At 45.3% G+C, this 22179-nt stretch overlaps 1 protein-coding gene across 1 annotated transcript in view; it reads right to left on the minus strand.

Annotated features, from left to right (window-relative positions):
* Positions 1-13412: 13412 nt before the first annotated feature.
* The window catches only part of mul2 (mitochondrial E3 ubiquitin protein ligase 2), a 36269-nt gene continuing 27502 nt past the window's right edge, over positions 13413-22179 (minus strand). Inside the window, exons 4-6 of the mRNA XM_084332879.1 lie at positions 20305-20425; positions 19533-19764; positions 13413-18027 (exon numbers count right to left, since the gene is read on the minus strand). Of these exons, the coding sequence (XP_084189005.1) occupies positions 17539-18027; positions 19533-19764; positions 20305-20425 (842 nt within the window). The 3' untranslated portion in view covers positions 13413-17538. The remainder of the gene's footprint in view (positions 18028-19532; positions 19765-20304; positions 20426-22179) is intronic.

Raw genomic sequence — 22179 nt, forward strand, 5'->3', positions numbered from 1 at the left:
TCCATTCACCTCTAACAGTTCCAGCCATTCATCTTCAGGTTCCTCTAGGTTTACTACGTTCAGGAACGCAAAGTCCTCCTCTTCATCTTGAGAAGTCTCTGCGTGTGCCAGTGTGATGTCATGGACCCCTTTTCCTGTTCTGCATGTCTTTGCAAAGTGTCCTTTTTTATGACACACTCTACACTCAGCATGCCGGGCGCCTGTTATTTTTCTACAACGGAGTTCGGCGATTTGCGAATCTGATTGGCCAGTGTCATTTCTGGTCATGTGACGCATACGCCCAATCGTGGGACCGCAAGTTTCTACACTGGTCAGGCTTAGGCGCTCGTTCGAAGTCGGTTAAGGTTAGAGTTTGTCTTAGAGCGTGACGATAGAACGCCTGCCCTGATTCCGACGGTTAAGCTTAGGCACTCTTTCGAAGTTGGTTAAGGTTAGGGTTAGGCGATAGAACGCCAGGTGCTTTGCAGGCTGTTCGATGCGGAAATGGGCAAAGACACAGCTCGTCACGCTATTGGGCGCACATGTCACATGACCAGAAACGTCAGTGGCCAATCAGATTCGCAAATCGCCGAACTCCGTTGTAGAAAATATAGACGCATCCCGGGCAGGGCATTCTTTCCACATATGTCTATCCAGGAGACTGTGTCAGTTCTGTATTGTTGTGCTTTCTGCCATCTATTTTTTTGTATGGCCTCTACATGTGCAGCTGCCTGCTGCTCAGTGCCTCTTAAGACGGGCTGTTGTTTCTTTATTGCTGCACTCTGCTTCACTTTAGTCATTGCCTTTTCCAGAGTTAAATCTGCATCCATTTGCAGGTTTTCTGATAGCTTGGCATCTCTTTTGCCTACTACAATCCTGTCCCTTATCAAGTCTTCTCTTAGGGTTCCAAATTGACAATGTTCAGCCAGCGTGTGTACAGCAGTGATAAAGGATTCAACATTCTCACCCGGTTCTTGGTTCCTTCTGTTGAAACGTGCTCTTTCAAATATGACGTTCCTCTTACTGACGCAATGTGCGTTGAACGCATCCGTGACGTCCTTGTATTTATTTTTCTGTCCCTCTGTGAGCGGCAAAACACTTAATATGTCTTCGGCGTCGTCTCCCACCACATACATGAAGGCATTTACTTGGAATTCTTCGGACTGTTTATCCAATCCAGACGCTATTCTATAGCGTTCAAATCGCTTCATCCATCTCGGCCAGTCATGAATGTTATTGAAGTCGAACCTGCCTGGCGGAGCCAACTGTGGCAGCGACGGCAACGGGGCTGCTTCTTCTGCCATTCCGTCGTTGTCTCTCTTTTTTAATTTAATTTTTTTTTTGTATAGTTCGTCTTCTTACTAAGTGATCCCACTTCTGACACCATGTTGTGTAAACCTTGTACCTTTAGTTCACATTATAATAAGAGACGGAGAGCATGTGATCACGTTGACTCTTTACTGGTAGGTAAGTCAGGAAGTACCTTGCAACATACAAACATGTCCGTGTAGCAACACGAGCCAAACCCTTACAGGACATCCACATCTTTGGAAATAGGCCCACATCCAAACATCTATTCATAATATGACATATAGGAGATGCTATGATACCAGCAGTCATTCTCAGCACTTTACTATCCAGGTTATCTCTAGGCCTGCTAACTTACTATCAGGAAAAGAGCGGAGTAACCGCTCCACCTCACTGACTTCAGCCTGATGAAATTCAAATTCACACAGAGAGAGAGAGAGAGAGAGAGAGAGAGAGAGAGAGAGAAGCACCATCTGCAGACGTGTTCTAAATGAAAGTATATGCTTCTGTATATGCACGTCTCTCTCTCTTCGTGAAGATGAATGCCGTGTGTTTGTTACTTACCCTGCATAAACATGCTCAAATGCATGGCTTTTTGGGAACATTGGCATCGCTACTGCCCTTGGATGGCTGTAGGCTGCAACAAACACACTCCCATCTCTCCGCTCTGTCTGTCTGTCTCTCTCACCTGACACCTCTACCACTCCTGCTATATATCACAGAATAATAATGATCAAAGGTATATGTGTGTTCATATGTTATTTTAGTCCTGTGTTGATGAAGTCTGATGCGCAAAAAACCGGTCTCTCAAATTAAATCTTTTAACGCGCTCATCCCGCGTCCCTTTCATTCCTGTATTCCTCCGATCTGAAGAGAGACAGGGCAGATGAAAAGGAATTATGAAGCATCTCTCGGGGGACCTGCTCTCACCCGTCGGATTAAATCTCCAACGAGTGCACACATGTGTATAGACTACAAAACAAAGACAACAGAGAAAATACTTGTCTGTCTGTACTGTCTGTTACAATTCGAACGCCCCCCCCCCAACAGGAAACGGGACGGGCTGCTTTCAAAAACTGCTGGGTAGGATTTATTATGGGTTCTGGTGGAAGCCAATAAAAGCGATTTCAATCTGCTGTAAATTGATGGTCTCTCTCGGAGAGGAGAATCCATAGAGCCGGCCATTATGTCTAGTGACCTTCAGCGTCCCCCGCGCTATTGCCCCCCCCCCCCCCCCCCCCCAAACCCCCCCTCCTTGTTGACGAGAGGGAGAGCTCTGCAGTCACACTGCTGCCGTTGGGAAAGTAGGTCACAGAGAGAACACATTTCACGGTGTGCCCAGGGTAGATGGGTGACAGCGGTAATTGGCAGCAGGGGCTGGCGGTGGCTTTTCTCTCTCTCTCTCTAGAGATCCCGCATCATCTCTCCACCTCTCCGCCTGTCCGCCTGCCTGTCTCAATGTGTGCAGTAATAAGTAACTCGGCATATTTAGAGATGTGCGCCGGCCCCCCCACCCCCACCCCACCCCAGTCAGGAAAGCAAAAGCAGACAGGGTCACGTCAGGGGGGGGGGGGGGGGGCTTGGAGGAACTAATCATACGTTTCGCTGCAGGATTATATAATATTGAGCCACATGTTTGTTTGTTTGTTTGTTTAATCTTTAATTACCCAGGGTAGGTTCTCAGAGTACGGATGCTCTTTTCCAGGAACGCCCTGTTGTTGAAGGCAGAGGTTCTGTGTAGGATTGTTAGTAACCGTCTAACTGCATATATAACTGTTTACACTAGTAACCGTCTACCTGCATATATAACTGTTTCCACTGGAGGGCGCCCAAGGCGGAGACACTCAGGAGTACTACCAGGTGGCGAGTGTAAATAGCTATGTCTCCTCCCACTTCTTTCTCTTCCCCCTAGTCTCTCAGTGAGAGAAGATCTGTATAGTAACTGCTCTGCCATGTGAATAATAAACCACGCCGATTAAAGGCTCAAGATAGAAACCATGCCCCTTGACCACATTATTGTCGCCCCATAGCCGAATTCTGTTAACGCCCTGCTTCACATTCACACAGTTCCATTCACACCTGGGAGCTGCCCAGTACAACCACAGTCTGCCACCTGGGAGCTGCCCAGTACAACCACAGTCTGACACCTGGGAGCTGCCCAGTACAACCACAGTCTGACACCTGGGAGCTGCCCAGTACAACCACAGTCTGACACCTGGGAGCTGCCCAGTACAACCACAGTCTGACACCTGGGAGCTGCCCAGTACAACCACAGTCTGACACCTGGGAGCTGCCCAGTACAACCACAGTCTGACACCTGGGAGCTGCCCAGTACAACCACAGTCTGACACCTGGGAGCTGCCCAGTACAACCACAGTCTGCCACCTGGGAGCCGCCCAGTACAACCACAGTCTGACACCTGGGAGCTGCCCAGTACAACCACAGTCTGACACCTGGGAGCTGCCCAGTACAACCACAGTCTGACACCTGGGAGCTGCCCAGTACAACCACAGTCTGACACCTGGGAGCTGCCCAGTACAACCACAGTCAGCCACCGTTGGCCACTGAGCAACTCCACTGGAGCAGTTGGGGCGGGGTTAAGTGCCTTGCTCAAGGGCACTTCAGCGGTTGGTGTTCCTGCCGGCCCCGGGGATCGAACCGGCGGCCTGTACGTTAATGCCAAGCAAGCAGTGCAAAAATGCTTCCGCATTCGTCACCGCACGCTAGTGCGGTAAAGCGCCCTTCTTTTCAGACAAATGCTACCGTGCGTGCACCGGCGGCGGCGTGCTCGCTCAGGTGCGTGCGTGCGCCGGCGTGCTCGCGCGAGGTGCCCGCGCATGCGCATGAGATCCCGCCTTGGTTGGAGCTCAATATATATAAGTCACCGCCTCTTATTCACTATCTGGCACTAGCTCAATTGGCAAGGACACATGGCTGTGGATCCTATGGCTTGTTTGCTGGCGAGTTCGAATCCCATCGAAAATATTTTTTAACGTGATTTTTTTTTAACGTGTATTCTTTCGCCGGTTAAGGTTAGGCATTGTTTCGGAGTTGGTTAAGGTTAGAACGGTTAAGTTTAGGCGCTGTTAAGGAGCTGGTTAAGGTTAGAGTTTGTCAAAGAGAATGGCAATATAATTTCTATGGTTAAGGTTAGGCATTGTTTCGGAGTTGGTTAAGGTTAGAACGGTTAAGTTTAGGCGTTGTTAAGGAGCTGGTTAAGGTTAGAGTTTGTCAAAGAGAATGGCAATAGACAGCCTATTTCCGCGCGACCTGGGCGCTGGGCGGCGGAAAATGAAAGGCGCATTACTGCATGCCACTACGGTAAGTTTTTGCACTGCTTGCTTGGCATAAAGCTACACGCGAACCGGCGACCTTCCCGGTCACAAACCCGCTTCTCTAACCTTTAGGCCACCGCTGCCCACATGCAGACGCACAACAACCCCCCAGTGCCTATCGTAGTACTAGTATGGCATGTGTCTTGGCTGTCTCTCCCGGCGTTGGTGGTGAGATACAATAACCTCTCTCGGGATACCGGACACGTTGCACACTGGCTACTAACGTTCTATAAAACCATGCCCGCGTCCGAGACAATCCCAGCCCGACACATTTCATTAGTGCAATCTGTTACTACACCGCGTGTATACGGGCACCGAAAACCACTAAACATATTAGATACCGCTCCTCCGAAAGAAATATAGGTTGGTATCAATCACACAAGTTTTATGTCGATACCGTATTTCATACGGGGTTGCGATCCAATGTGCTTTGCAAACGTGACGCGGCTGTGTTTATAAGAAGCCGGTGAAAGGTACGAGAGGGAAATAAAAAGACAATACGTAGGGAGGGGCGTCATGTGAAAAGTCATCTTATGTAAAGGTGAGGCTGGTTGATTGATAGCTAAGGTGTGCCACTGTGAATACACGCTGTCGTGACAACCAGCTGTTCCCTGAACCAATGTCTCATCAGAATCCCTGTGTTAATCCAGTATCCCTCAGGTTTCCCTCGACCCACCAGCAATACCTGTCACCTCATCACGAACAAGAGTGTGTGATTCAACACAAACTGCCATTGGTCTCATTCTGACCTCTGACAAGTCCAGGGTCTCCAATAAAGGGGTGATAGCATGCGGGTTAAGCGATCATTATATGATATTCTGTACCCGCAAAAAGCTAAGACAAAAGTCCGGCTGTCACAAAACAGTCACATCTAGGGACCTCAAAATCAAAACCTACTCTAGAGAGGCCTTTAACCTTGAACTGGAGAGCCTGGACTGGTCAGATGAGCTCAGTGGTACACTAGTTGAAGAAGCATGGCATGGATTCAAAACCAAATTCTCATCAATACTAAACAACATGGCCCCCCTAAGAACCACCAGGGTTAAAAATCGTGCGGAGCCATGGATGCACTCAGACATACTGACCGCTATGAAAACCAGAGACAAAAAATGCTCTGAACTTCATAAAAGTCAGTCAAAGCTTGCCAAAAGCTCAAACAGTGATCTCCAAGCCCACGTGGTTGAACTCAAACAACAAAGAAAAAGGCTAAGAAACTATTCTTATGTAAACTGAGCAAAACAAAAACAAACCCTGTGAACTTTGGAAATTACTCAACAACCAACTAGGCTGCAGTAAAAAACTAAAAACCAGATTTACAAACATCAACATAAAGACAGAAAACACTCATCACAGACAAGCTGGATGTGGCCAAGTACTTAAACATTTTCTTTACTAACATAGCCACAACACTGGTTAATAAACTACCCTCCCACCCTGGGCATTTTGGGGTAGAACACATCCTAGCCTTCTACAAAAACCTAGGGGTCCGCAAAGATGACTTCAAACTCGAAATGGTAACAACAGATGAGGTGCTAAAAAAACTGAGCGCCCTCCAACCTAACAAGGCCACTGGCCATGACAACATCCCCTCCAAATTCCTCAGAGACTCAGCAGCCGCCATCACCCCAGTCATCACACACATAATAAACCTCTCCATAAAACAGGGACACGTACCCAAAGACTTCAAAATTGCGAGAGTAATCTCCCTGCACAAAAAAGGCAGCAAATTAGACCCAGGCAACTACCACCCTGTTTCTATTCTTACCTCCATCTCGAAGGTTATGGAAAAAATTGTCTACGAACAGGTCGAAAAGTACCTTGCGGGAAAAAAAGCTATACGAATTCCAATCTGGCTTCAGAACATCCCACTCCACTGACACATGCCTTCTCTATTTGAACGACCACATCAAACAGGAGGTGGACACGGGCAAATACTGCGGCCTGGGCATGCTGGACCTCCAAAAGGCCTTTGACACTGTCAATCACACCATTCTGATTGACAAGCTAAAAGCAATTGGTTTTGATAGTGAACTGGATGCAATACCACGACCACAACACCAGAGGGAGTTTCACAAATCATGTTCAACCCAGATTCGGCTCAAACAAGGGACTAAACACGTTTCGCAACTATGCCACAACTATGTGGAACGCCCTACCCACTGCCGTAAAATAATGTGAATCCCTACCCTCCTTCAAAACCGCTCTCAAAGAGCACCTACGGGAGGCTGCAATTCAAAGCGGGCCCCGGTAAATGTCCAACCCCCCCCCACCCACCCCCCTCCAATGTACAGTTTCTTCCCCCTCTAATGTATATATTTTTTTTTATGATCCCTTTCTCATAAACAGTACTGTATGTAGTGTATGTCATAAATATCCTGATGAATTGGAAATGGGGGACCCCGTTGTAAACAAGACGAACGTTTTTTTCTGGTCTGCATCCCCGTAACAATTGTTTGTATTGAGCCGTACTGTATTGTACCCATTCTGCAATCTGTTGATAAAGTTTTCAATCAATCAATCAATCAATCAACTTCATTTTCCAAAACCAAGACCTTGAAGTATTCCTGTAAAACTCGTAAATCTTTACCTCACATCACATGTCCGGCGCTCCCCCACCTCCCACACAGCTTAAACGATTAATCATATCATCTTAATTGTTTGTCAGCTATCACAGGGTGGATTAAATAGGATTTCACAGCGGGGCCTCCGTTGCACGTCAGTTAGAATCAGGCCATTGGATTTGGTGACTTCCACGTGTCTTCCTTATTATATCTCTCTGCGAGTGCGAGGTGAGAGAGAGACACCTAGTGGCCGAAGCGCGCATTGGATCAAAACAGAATTAGATTTTGGAGAAAGATGCCTATTCCAAAAGTTTAGATCGTATTACTCAAGTGGAAGGAAAACACACACACACGCACGCACACACACATCAAACGCATGTAAACAGTATCCCACAAACATTCTTTGGAGACAACTATGTCTATATTTAGAAGCTTCTGAAGTGTATGTTTATTTATAAGCTCACGGTGACGATTCTAACGTGAACAGGGTACATTACAGTGAGGGCGCATGAAACCACACTTGATTGATTGAAGTTTATTTCAAATATGCAACACAACAAACAAACATCAAGTAGATATATAGCCTTAAGCCGTTCAAATAATAAATGTATATATATATATATATATATATATATATATATATATATATATATATATATATAAATAACAAAGAACAAACAAAAAAGTCAAACTCAATTATTTTTTTCAGGTAATTTACATATTTGAAAAGGAGTGGGAAGAAGCATACACTTATTTAATCCCACCCCTATTTACTCATCAGAACATACTATATTTTATTTACTAATTCATACATTACTAGACTTATATTGAAAATGTTTACTTAGTTAACAGTACATGTTTTAATAATACCTTATTAATATTTGCCAAAACTGTATGTTACCCTGTGTTGCTCTGGCTATTTCTTATACATATATACAACTATGCACATATATACATATATACTGCCAGTTATCAAACCCCTTCATCTCTGTATACCTCTGGAAAACTATTGGACTGTATTCTATTTTAAACTGTTTTATATGTTTTGACATTGATTTAACTCCACACTTATAATTCAGAGGAGCTTCATTTCTAATCGGCAGCCCGTTCAAAAAGGATTTTCTCTTCACGCTTCACGCACGCTCCGTGTGGGGGGGGGGGGGGGGTGAGGGTGGCATGTCGGGGGTCTTTCCATGCCCTGGGACCGTTTGGTGGCACATTAATATTGTGTTCGATGAGTGCCACAGCTGTTGTCCTGCTGGGGGTGTGTGTGTGGGTGGGGGGGGGGGCTTGCCAAGAATTTGTCGATGTGACCTCTGACCCTTTGGGAATATTTATGGTAGCCTGAGTGAGTCCCCCACCTGTCCAGGCCCCCCCCCCCCCCCCCCAACACACACACACCTCTCCAACTCAATCCCACACTCTGGTTTGTTTTTCCACTTCCATATCACTGCACAGAAAGAAAAAAAAGAAAATACGGCAGCAGCGTTCCTTCTTCTATCCACTAGGGCTGCAACGATTAGTCGACATAATCGACGATATCGATTATAAAAAAATCGTCAACGAGGAATTGTTGCGTCGATTAGTCATTAAAAAAATAAAAAAAAATATTATAATATATATATATTTTTTTTTGCACTACCTATCTTTGTGAAAGTGGCTTCTCAGCTCTGGTCCAGCCAGCTGAAGACTTCTTAGCTTAACATAACAGACCGACAGTAAGTTTGGGGAACTAATGGGATAACTGGGGATGTTGTTTGGTCCTGACAAGAGTCTCAAAGCAACTCTGAGGTCATGCTCAATGTCCAATCTGTTCCTCTGCTCTGTCTTCAGCTGGACCAGAGCCGAGAAGCCACTTTCACAAAGATAGGTAGTGGGGGGGGGGGGGGGGGGGGAATAATATATATATATATATTTTTTTTTTATATAATTGTTTTTCGATTAGTCGACTAATCGAAAAAATAATCGACAGATTAGTCGACTACCAAAATAGTCATTAGTTGCAGCCCTACTATCCACCACACAGCGCTCTCCTCTCCTCCTCCGCCCGCGCTCGTGTTTTAGAGATGACAGGAGGAATAGCAAGATCGCTGACTCACGACACGACGACACGGAAAAAAAGTCTTGCCGGCGCCGAGCTGCTGTTGTTGTTGTTGTTGTTGTTGTCGACAAGAATTTGTGCCCTTGGATAACACCACCACGGCATTGATTCACCTGAGCTGTCTCTGGGGAGTTGCGTGGAACTTTGTTGTTTCTCTGGCAGCCTCATCAATATATTCAAACATGAACTACTTTCTCTCTCTCTCTCTCTCTCTCTCCCCCGTTTGACAGGAGCAGCAGCCGTTTGATGAAACGGTTGTGTTCAGGTGTCTGTCTGCTCACGGTGTGCAGAGGGACGGGGGCAGGCAGCGACTCACAAACACACACATATATATATATATATATATATATATATATATATATATCTTAAGTGATGAAACCTTAACACAGATCTCTATCGTCAGATGTTCATGATGGCCCTATGATTTGTTGTATCGCTTATAAAAGAATCTCAAGTCAAGCGAGACACACAGCAGGGATATATATATATATATATATAGCTATATTTAGTAGGAAGTATAATCCAAGTGTACTCCGTGCTGTGGAAAATACCTAATAAAAAAACGAGTAAGTCCGAGCCAGGCACTCTAGTAGGTCAGGGAGCAACGTTTTATTGACCAGGCTGTTTCAACAACAACAGTCACAATTCCAGTGTTACCAACTATAGTGCAGGGAACAAAATTAACTTTTTGACTTACCAGCCATTTGGCTGGTAGATTTTAAAAACGACCAGCCAGGCAGATTTTTTACTAGCCAAAAATGTAAAAGCTTTTTAGTATATCGCCATGTGTTATTATTACTATACAATACTCTCATATGCTATTTTCAATTAATATCATAAACAACATAAGGAATATTAGCATAATTTTGAGTGGACTGAAGGAATGAGTCAGCGTTAATAGTTTTAAATGCAAATAATTTATTGAAACATAGAAGTGGGGTCGGGGACACACACACTGTTTCAACTCACCACCCCCGCATCATATTGTAGTCTAGTCTGTCTTCAAACTTCCACTCCTCTCGAAACCTTTTTATATTTGAATATCAACATTATCTGTGCATCCTCAGTAATCCTCAGTTTACTACAATATACTCCTCTCCTGACAACAGTCACGATTCCAGTGTTACCAACTATAGTGCATTCAATTTAATGCTCGATACTATTGAGGTTTAAATAATGAATTGATCAGGGCCTGGTTTTCCTAAAAGCACATTAGCATTAAGTGCGTGTCCCTGTTCCCGGTCAAAGAAACTATAAAAGAAAGGAAGGGTCGTCGTCATGCCACTGTGTGCGTGTAGCGTGTGTGAACACAGATTGGTGCCAAGTGTGGACACTTTCAGTGTGGCATTTAACCCTTTCACTACTACCACACTACAGAAGGTTCACCCTTTCACTACCACACTACAGACGCTTAACGGTCTGTAGTGTGGTAGTGAAAGGGTTAACCGTCTGTAGTGTGGTAGTAGTGAAAGGGTTAACCGTCTGTAGTGTGGTTGTGAAAGGGTTAACCCTTTGAAATGGTTAACCTTCTGTATTGTCGCAGTGAAAGGGTTAACCCTTTGGTAGTGTGGTAGTGAAAGGGTTAAACAGGCTATAACCGGGGCTGTCAGGATCATCGACACGTTGTTGTACATGTCCTCAGAGATACAGTAGCTTGTATACCTATAGAACAGGCACAGGACCCTTCCTTCTTTTATAGTTTCCTTGGTTCCGTTGACTTATATTGGACCAAGTGTTGCTTGCTGCAAAATAACCTTAACACATTGAGTGCCAGCAGGGGGCGCACGATTTATCGCTTGAATGGCAGCCTTTTGGTGCCGATTTTCCGATATTTCATGATTTTCGCGGAGCTATTTCTATATTCTATATTATGGCTATGTGTCTAATACGCCTGTCGCTTATCAATGACTTGCTTGCAGTCAACATGTACGAAACGGATTGTTTTTTCATCAGTACATTTCCGTGGGGGAAAAAAAGATTACGTGATAATAGCTCTTTACTGGAATACACACAACACGATGTCATTTTCCGGCTGATTTAAGAATCGTTTTCAAATAAACGCTAGATTATCGATAGTATATGTGTACTTATGCACGCTAGAGAAGCAGGCTAAAAAAAATCGATTATCTATGATCTGGTCAGCGCTAACGTCATACACGCACACACACACATAGGGGACACGTTGATATGTGAAAAATACATCCGATTACCCCAAAACTGGTAAAATAGATTCCTTACCTCACATCAGCTGTTCTGCAAAAAGATTATTCCAATTCCTGATCGCCATTCCAAATATCGATCGCGTTTATTGATCCAACGTTATGTACTCAAAACACATATTCCACGCTGCTCTGAGGGTCCACAATGAATGCCATCGTCTCGGGTTACATGCCTGAGAAGTAAAATGTGGATTCCGGGTTCCCCCCCCCCCCATGCATTTCCATTGAGTCCAATCCAATGGGTGCATTACAATCCGGGAGACGATAGGGGGCGGTATTTTCCCTGTTCGAGCTCATAGACAGTCCCAATGATGACGTGAGGCTGGATTGATGAAAAATGTATGGATATCGCTAATAAAAGCAATAACGATTAAATAATGAGATTTCTCGTCGTTGGCACTCAACGCATGGCGGCAAACAACAAGATTTCTCGTCGTTGGCACTCAAAGTGTTAAAATAATCAACCCCTGAAGAATAAAGAAGGAACAGCTTAATTCTCAGCCTGAACACCAGGACATTAACCCTTTCACTGCCACACTGCAGAAGGTTAACCCTTTACTATCACACTACAGAAAAGGGTTAACCTTCTGCAGTGTGGCAGTGAAAGGGTTAACCCTTTGTCGTGTGGCAGTGAAAGGGTTAAGTGGGACAGACAGATGGACATCATTGGTGGTCAATAAGACGACTAAAGCCCCGTTCACACACAGACAAGCTGGCAAAGAAATGTATTTATAAATGCAGTATTGACCATATTCTCACACGCACACATTTTCTCCAAGGTGGGGGAACAGGGTGGACGGGAACCCAACCTGAGCACGACATAAGAGCAAAATTACCGCTGTGTGAATGCGGTCAATGCTCGATTGAGTTTCCGAGGGGTAATCGCCCCCCCCCCCCGTCGCCCCCAGGATGGTGAAACGTACGAGGGGGTGTAACGGTACGTAGCTCGGTTTTGAAGTCACGGTTCGGTACGGGTTGTCGGTACAGTGGGGGAAAGTTTGTCTTTCCATGTTCCACTCAGGGGCGATGCAGTGTGCAGTAACTAATTGTACTTGTAGGGCTGTCAACGAATATTCTATATTGAAATGAATAATCGACTATAATTATAGTAATTATATTAGATTGTGAAAAAAAACAGCCACCGGTGGGCGGTCGTCAGTGGTTAACATTCCGTTTGTTCAGTACACAGCCGCACGGAACTTAAGTACTGAAACGGTTCGGTACGGATATGTGTACCTTTACACCCCTATGAAACGTACTCTCACAACGCCTTTACTTGCCGTACAAAAAACGTGTAGAACTACTCAAAGTGGAGCTACAGGGTTTTTTGACCTGACAGTAGCAGCGATCTTATCGTATCTTAAATTGTCTAAAATAGAAATCATCTCTACTAGCCGCGTGAGTAACTGAAGCGGGTGTTGCTGGAAGCTCGGCTCTTCATCGCTACTAGCCACGTGGTGAGTAACTGAAGCGGGTGTGTGCTGGAAGCTCGGCTCTTCACGACCAGGGTTTAAATGCAATCACTCCGCGTGGGGGATGTCCACCAATAGGGAGGTGTAGTGGTTACTTCCTGGTCTATAGGGAGGTGTAGTGGTTACTTCCTGGTCTACAGGGAGGTGTAGTAGTTACGTCCTGGTCTATAGGGAGGTGTAGTGGTTACTTCCTGGTCTATAGGGAGGTGTAGTGGTTACTTCCTGGTCTATAGGGAGGTGTAGTGGTTACTTCCTGGTCTATAGGGAGGTGTAGTGGTTACTTCCTGGTCTATAGGGAGGTGTAGCGGTTACTTCCTGGTCTATAGGGAGGTGTAGTGGTTACTTCCTGGTCTATAGGGAGGTGTAGTGGTTACTTCCTGGTCTATAGGGAGGTGTAGTGGTTACTTCCTGGTCTATAGGGAGGTGTAGTGGTTACTTCCTGGTCTATAGGGAGGTGTAGTGGTTACTTCCTGGTCTATAGGGAGGTGTAGCGGTTACTTCCTGGTCTATAGGGAGGTGTAGTGGTTACTTACTTCCTGGTCTATAGGGAGGTGTAGTGGTTACTTCCTGGTCTATAGGGAGGTGTAGTGGTTACTTACTTCCTGGTCTATAGGGAGGTGTAGTGGTTACTTCCTGGTCTATAGGGAGGTGTAGTGGTTACTTCCTGGTCTATAGGGAGGTGTAGTGGTTACGCCATTGCTGTTTCCGGCCGGTCCACCTCACTTGAAATTGCAATGTATTTCCACATATGGACACATTTTCATATCTCGTTTTCGTCTCGTTTAAAACAAATAAAGCGTGAACATTGGCATGGTGTACCTTCCTGTGAGCGTATGCATCCACAATCTATAGCTCAACGTGAAACAATTCGCAATTAAATCGTAAAATAATTACGTATGATTTAATTTCAACCAAAAATGCTTAAACAATAATGTTAGTGATAGAAGGGAACTCATTTTGTGCAAAAATGGAAAGTTTGCCAATGTTCATGAGGCAATAGCCGATAATACATTTTCCCACTGATAAATCCCTATACGGGTGGACCTCGCGGGAAACTAAAGTGACGTCAGACTACCTCCCTATAACCATGCCAGGCTAACATAGGATACGGCGCGGGGGGAAACGCCGTATCAGTGCCTCCCTATGACAGCAGCGATGGCTTAAATCACCAAATTAAGGCACGCGACAAAACATGTAGGAAAATAAACATATATAGTCTATACACAGCACATTTACACACTTTTTTAAAGTGACGGGACATGTCTTTTCACACAAATTTCACACACAGTTACAATTTGAAGGACAAACCAGCTGCATCAAAACATACTACGTGTACTACTAGTGATCACAACACATAGTAGTATATCAAAATTCACATTTTGTGTATACGTCTCCTTTTTAACACTTTCAGCGCCCACCAGGGGGTGCACGGTTTAGTGCTTGAATGCCCATCATCCACTTCAATGTTAGCGTTAATAATGCCTAATCTATGTTTTAAATTATGGCTATGTGTCTAATCTGCCCGTCGCTTATCAATGACTCATTTTCCAGTCAACATTGTCGAAGCGGATTGTTTTTTTATCGGTTCATTTCCGTTTTATGGCATTTTGAAAAGCCCTCGTTTAAGGAAAATAAAAAGATTCCGTGATAAACGCCCTTTACTGGAATATTCTAGAACGTTGTAATTTTTTGGCCTATTTATGAATCGTTTTCAAATAAACGCTAGATTATCGATAGTATATTATGTGTACGTATGCACGCTATATAGGCGATCTGAAAAATCGATTCTCTGATTTCCTCAAAGCCATCGCCCACACACACACACACACATAGGGCGAATGCTGAGAGCTCAGCGAATACAACTCTGATTATCCCAAGACATGTAAAATAGATTCCTTACCTCAGATCAGATGTTCTCCAAAAAGATCATTCCAATTCCTGATCGCCATTCCAAAAATCGATCGCTTTATTGATCCTACATACTGTAAACACATATTCCACGCTGTTCTGATGGTCCACAATGAGTCTGATCGGCTCGGGGTACATGCCTGAGAAGTTAAATGTGGATTCCGGATTTTTCTTTTCTCATCCATTTTCATCGAGTCCATTCCAAAAGGGTGCATTACCATCTGGGAGACAATAGGGGGCGGTTTTTTCACATCCGAGCTCCTGATGGGGCTGGTTTACCAACGGGAGACTCCGTTGATGAAATATGAATTCAGATCGCTAATAAAAAAATAACGCGTTAATTGTCGTGGTGGGCATTCAGGGGGCGGGCTGATAACACGTGTTATCACGTGGTGGGCTCTCAAAGTGTTAAGAACACTGAAAATCCCTCTCGGTACAGTATTTTAGATCGGCATAGAAAGGACCTTCCTTTGAGTTTTTGAGTGTAAAGTATGGCTGGGCGATATAACGATAACGATAATTATCGCAATATATTTTAATAATCGATATCGAAAAGAAAAAAACATCAGCATTTTTTTTTTTTTTTTTACCTGCAACAGGGCAGTTTTAAAACCAGAGATGGTGGACAGACTTGTCTTTCTTGCCTGCAACTTAAAGTAATGGCTTTGCTTGTCCAAATCACAATACTGACCAAATTGAGATACATTTATCTCTTGTCCATTTATTTAGTTTGCTTTCTAATTTAAAATACAGTTTGAAACCGTCTGTACACAGTAGGCTATGTGTGCTAGCAGAGCTAGTCTCCAGTCGCGAGTCATAAACGAGCAGAGCCAGAACTGTTCAACTCCCCTGGAGCCACGGCCAGCAGAGAAGCCGGTTTACTTTCGCTTTCAAACCAGCTGCAGCCTGAGAACTGGAGTGTGAGGGGATGTAACACTAAAGATGGCGGCAACGACAAAGAATTGCTGCAAAATAAACATACAACAAACATACAATTCTTTTTACTTAGAACAATTTCGATAATTATCGATATCGAGTGATATGATAACATTATCATATCGTTATCGCGATATAATTTTTTGCCATATCGCCCAGCCCTAGACTGTAAAGCTGACAGTATTCTGTGTAAAAGATCTTATCTTATCTTAGTGTTCAAGGTCCCAGTAATGTCCAACAGCACTGGCAGCAGCTCAGGGGCGGTCGATGTCCTTGACGAGGTTCCCCTCAGGCCTGGTAGAGGGGTACCGAGCCTCAGGCCTGGTAGAGGGGTACCACCAGTGTTCATTTTGTCAACGAAAATGATGACTAAATATCGTTGTCAACAAAACTGACTAAGGCCCCGTTTAGACGGAAACGCTAGCAGGTGAATCCGCAAAAAATCGGATGTGCCTTTCGTTTATACGGAAACGGCGTTTTTACGGGGTGAAACCGCAAAAAAGTGAGACTACCTTCCAGGGTGGAATTCCTAGAAACGCAAAAGCTTTGCGCTCTCGTCTAAACTGTAAAACCGTATAAATCTGTTAAAACGATGACGAAAGGGTTGTCACGGCTCTGGTCGCGCGTACTGCTTACGTCACAGGTAGCAGGTATGCGCCAGTAGCCGAGACGTAAACAAAGCAAGTATGTCTGACTATTATCAACGGAGATCACCTGAAGGCTACATTGGCAGTACTTTTAACCCTTTCACTGCCACACGACAGAAGGTTAACCCTTTACTATCACACAACCGGCTGTCGTGTGGCAGTGAAAGGGTTAAATACACAAGAATCTGTCCCGCGGCGTGAGTGGACCCACTGTCTGTGAGTGACTCTGCTTTGGTACAATCACATTCCCCATCCACAGTCTGCGAATCAGAGGCAGAGTAGGGCGGGTCTTCACAGCACGTCATGTGACATATGCGCCAATCGTGTGACAGCGGGTCTCCGTCGTTACAGCCTCGTCTGCACGGAGAATTCCACCCCAAAACGCTCGTCTAAACGTAAAATTAAAAGTGAAACCGCAAGATGACTTTTGCGGTTTCTGTTCACAAAACGCTCGTCTAAACGTAGCCTAAGACTAAAATGCTCAGACCTGTAGTTGACTAAAACTGACTAAACAAAAAATAAATGAAGGTGACTAAATATGATGAAAACGAAAAAGGAGCATTTGACACACGACTAAGACTAAACCTAAAATTAAAATAGCTGCCAAAATTAACACTGGGTACCACTCTCTTGATGCCCCGCCTGCAGATGGGACAGGTGGGCCGGGGGAGGGGCCTGGTAGAGGGGTACCGAGCCTCAGGCCTGGTAGAGGGGTACCACTCTCTTGATGCCCCGCCTGCAGATGGGACAGGTGGGCCGGGGGAGGGGCCTGGTAGAGGGGTACCGAGCCTCAGGCCTGGTAGAGGGGTACCACTCTCTTGATGCCCCGCCTGCAGATGGGACAGGTGGGCCGGGGGAGGGGCCTGGTAGAGGGGTACCGAGCCTCAGGCCTGGTAGAGGGGTACCACTCTCTTGATGCCCCGCCTGCAGATGGGACAGGTGGGCCGGGGGAGGGGCCTGGTAGAGGGGTACCGAGCCTCAGGCCTGGTAGAGGGGTACCACTCTCTTGATGCCCCGCCTGCAGATGGGACAGGTGGGCCGGGGGAGGGGCCTGGTAGAGGGGTACCGAGCCTCAGGCCTGGTAGAGGGGTACCACTCTCTTGATGCCCCGCCTGCAGATGGGACAGGTGGGCTGAGGGAGGGCCTGGTAGCAGCTAAAGCAGCAGCACACGTGCCCGCAGTCCAGGAGAACGCAGCCGCGCGGCTGGCTGAGACAGATCACGCAGGCGTTCTCCAGGGGCACCTCGTCCTGAGTGGCCCCGCCCCCTCCTCCGCCGCCCCCCAGCCTCTCGAACTCCCTCCTCAGCCGGTCCTGCTCCCAGCGCACCTTCAGGCCGCGGTAGTAGCGCCTGCCGACCCAGAGGAGGACCGCGGCGCCGGCCACGGCGAAGACGGAGGCCAGGACCTGCCACACGGCCGCCTGGCTCTCCTGCTCCGTCCGCAGGCTCTCGAAGTCGGCCGTGCTCAGGAAGTACTCCGAGCCGTCGGTGGGTGGGCGGAGCTTCAGGGCCCGGTCCGTGTCCAGGATCAGCTCGCCCACGCCCGTGAGGGTGGCGCCCACCTGGGGAAAGCAAGGGGGGGGCAGTGTTGTCGTCACACTTAAAGCAGTGATGTCATCTTTATTAAGAAGAATATCAGCATTCACTGGTGGCTTGTAAAACACAAACACCAAAAAGTGCATTTATTGGATTGAAACTATTTCTTTTGCTCTAAATGATTTTATTTTTCTCCATGAGCGGCAGCTTCAAATACTATTAACTCCATGAGCGGCAGCTTCAAATACTATTAACTCTATGAGTGGCAGCTTGAAATACTATTAACTCTATGAGTGGCACCTTGAAATACTATTAACTCTATGAGTGGCACCTTGAAATACTATTAACTCCATGAGCAACATCTTGAAATACTATTAACTCCATGAGTGGCACCTTGAAATACCATGAGCAACATCTTGAAATACTATTAACTCCATGAGCAACATCTTAAAATACTATTAACTCCATGAACGGCACCTTGGAATACTATTAACTCCATGAGCAACATCTTGAAATACTATTAAATCTATGAACAGTGAAATACTATTAACTCTATGAGTGGCACCTTGAAATACTATTAATACCTCTTAAGCCCAGAGCCCTATTTTCTGAAAACCCGCCTAAAATACATAACTAAGTAAATTGAATATTGCACCACTTCTACAAGGTCCATTTGCATGTTCTTGGTATCTAGGGACATCTATAGACCTCAGTGAATGTATTCCCAGTGTCAGAAATATTGTGTCTATTACTAGGCTTGCTTAAATTGTGCTGAAACAAAAGGAGAATATGAATTATGATTTTTCTTTGCATCTTTGACAGTGAATAACACCATGCAAAAAATTACCAGACATAAGAAAGCAGCACAGTGAAACACTATTACCTCTCCAATCGGTATCGAGAAAATGGGGGACCCTGATGTAAACAAGACAAACGTCTTTCTCTGGTCTGCATCCCCTTAACAATTGTGTGTATTGAGCCGTACTGTATTGTACCCATTCTGCAATCTGTTAAATAAAGTTTTCATTCATTCATTCAATCTCAGGCTGACCTTCAGCTAAGGCTGTCCCGAAGCCTGTTTTTGGGATTCGAACTTCGTCAGGGTTTTTCGAACTGACGTTTATATCCTCAAACTAAATCCTCAATTTGAATAAAGTGATTAATCTGATTAAATTTGTCTTTTTTTAAATTTTATTAAATCAACTTTCCAGCCCCAGACCCAGCCCAGGGAGAAGCCCCAGCTGAACTAAATCAATTAAATCAACTTTCTTTAATGAATATAACTCATCAGTTTTTTTCAATACTGTATTATTAGTATTAATATTAGTGTAGCCTAATCTTTATCTGCAACTGTGAAGAAAACCCCCATTGGTTTAAACAGAATGAATAGAAAAAAAAAAATATATATATATATATATAAAAATAAAAATAAATTAATTAAAAATTAAAAGTTCAAATGTTGATTTAGAATTCGAATGCCAACGTAACGAACGAAGGTTCGAACGTTCGAACGTTTGGGCTCAGGCCTGACCTTCAGCATCTCCTCGGTCTCCAGTTGTCCCTTGGGTTTCTCGCCGCTCAGGTACTGTCCTATGATGTCGCTGAAGCCGTACGTGGCCTGGTGGAACTTCTCGTGGACGATCTCCATCTCCAGGCCGGACGCCTCCAGAGGACAGAGCACCCTGATGGTGGCGTCGTCCGATCCCACCAGGTTGAAGGGGACCGCGTTCACCCGCTGGTGCAACACTCGCTCGCTGTCCGTCCTGCAGAGGAAGAAGGGAGGTGATAACGGGTCTGGTTTACTTTAACCAGAACCACTTAAAAAAAAAAATAAAAATAAAAATTATATAAACACAGTCCATCTATGACTGTGTCTTTCAATATAGAAAGATATATGACGTTATGCAGACGACACCGTTCTTGTTAGTGTACCGAGAGGAGTGCTATGGTCGTATCTAGGGATGTCTCGATCGCATTTTTTTGCTCCTGATCCGATCCCGATCATGTGATACCGGTTTTTTCCGATCCGATCTTTCGGCAATGAAAAAAGAAAAGGAAAGTGTGGAGTATCCAACTATCCATTATATCCAACATGGATATGGCTTTTTCAACAGTATATCCATTATATCCAACATGGATATATAGCTTTTTTCCCCACTTATTGCAGCATTGGATAAAAATTCAAAAAATTAAATAAAATAAAGCTCATCAGTGGTGAACCACAAAAAATATATATATATATATATATATATATAAAAGAAATCCCGATTCCTTGGATTAACTGCCGCTGCCGTCTCACTGACCAGGTGCGAGCGAAGCTGTTCCAGACCAGCTTGTGTTCCCTCAGCATCAGCTTCTGGATCACGCCCACCGCGCCCTCCTGGAACTGGCTCCTCAGGGGTGCCCCTAGGGGCCGCACCGCGCCTACACACACGCACACACGTGAGACACACACACACACACACACACACGTGCACACACGTGCACACACGGATGAGACACACACACACGCATGAGAGAGAGACACACACATACCAACACACGCATGAGAGACACACACGCACACATGAGACACACACACACACACACACGAGAGAGAGACACACACACACACATGAGACACACACACACCAACACACACATGAGAGACACACACGCACACATGAGACACACACACACGTGCACACACGCATGAGACACACACACACGTATGAGAGAGAGACACACACATACCAACACACGCATGAGAGACACACACGCACACATGTGAGACACACACACACACGAGAGAGAGAGACACACACACACACACGCATGAGACACACACACACCAACACACACATGAGAGACACACACGTGCACACACGCATGAGACACACACGCATGAGAGAGACACACACACATACCAACACACGCATGAGACACACACACACGCATGAGACACACACACACACACACACACACCAACACACACATGAGAGAGAGACACACACACGCATGAGAGAGACACACACACACACACACCACACCAACACGCATGTGAGAGAGACACACACAAACAGACACTCACACCAACACACGCATGTGTGAGAGAGGGAGACACACACATACACACATGCATGAGACACACACACACACACACACATGTGAGAGACACACACGCACAAACACACATGCATGAGACACACACTGACACACACACACACACGTGTGAGAGAGACACACACACACAAGCACACATTAGAGAGAGACACACACACACACCAATACACACATGAGAGAGAGACACACACACACACACACGCATGAGAGACACACAATCACACCAACACATGCATGTGAGAGAGAGAGACACACACACATACACCAACACACACATGTGAGAGAGACACACACACGTGCACATGCATGAGAGACACACACACTCACACCAACACACGCATGTGAGAGAGAGAGACACACACTCACACCAACACACGCATGTGAGAGACACACACACCAACACACGCATGTGAGAGAGAGAGACACACACACACCAACACATGCATGTGAGAGAGAGAGAGAGACACACACACACACACACCAACCAGGGACGCGGGAAGTCAGTCAGAGTTGGGGGTGCGGAGATAAGTGATATAATAACGTCATAGGCAATGACGCGCGCTGCGCGCAAATCTTTTCCTTTTTTGTCAATATACACACACCCACTAGGCTATGCAAGGCGAGCCCCACTCTTTTAACACTTTGATCGCCGGGGTTAAATTCATAATTTACCATCCCTCGCCAGCTCTATTTGTCTATGGAGAAGTTCCCCTTCTTTGCAGGGCTATAACTTTTTAAATTGTATTGCTAAATTGACATTACTATGGCCCATTCAACATCAAGCATCTATTGTTCAGGGTGTAGCAATGTTATACTTTTTCATTCACATATTCATACTAAAATACGGTCTAAAGTATAAGTATGTTTTTATCGTTTTCTGCAGCTTTCTCCAGAACGTGATTTATAGCCCTAAATGCATTATATTGATGATTGTATACAGTTTGATAGCAATCGGCGCAAGATAAAACATTTCAAATGGACATGCTTCTAGAAGTTACTACTTCATCTGATGTTGACCGGATGGGGGGGGGGGGGGGGGGGGTCGTTTATAATTCCGTGGGCAACGTTATATCATT

Source organism: Notolepis coatsorum (genome assembly GCF_963971535.1).
Source record: "Notolepis coatsorum genome assembly, chromosome: 17".
Taxonomy (NCBI): Eukaryota; Metazoa; Chordata; class Actinopteri; order Aulopiformes; family Paralepididae; genus Notolepis; species Notolepis coatsorum.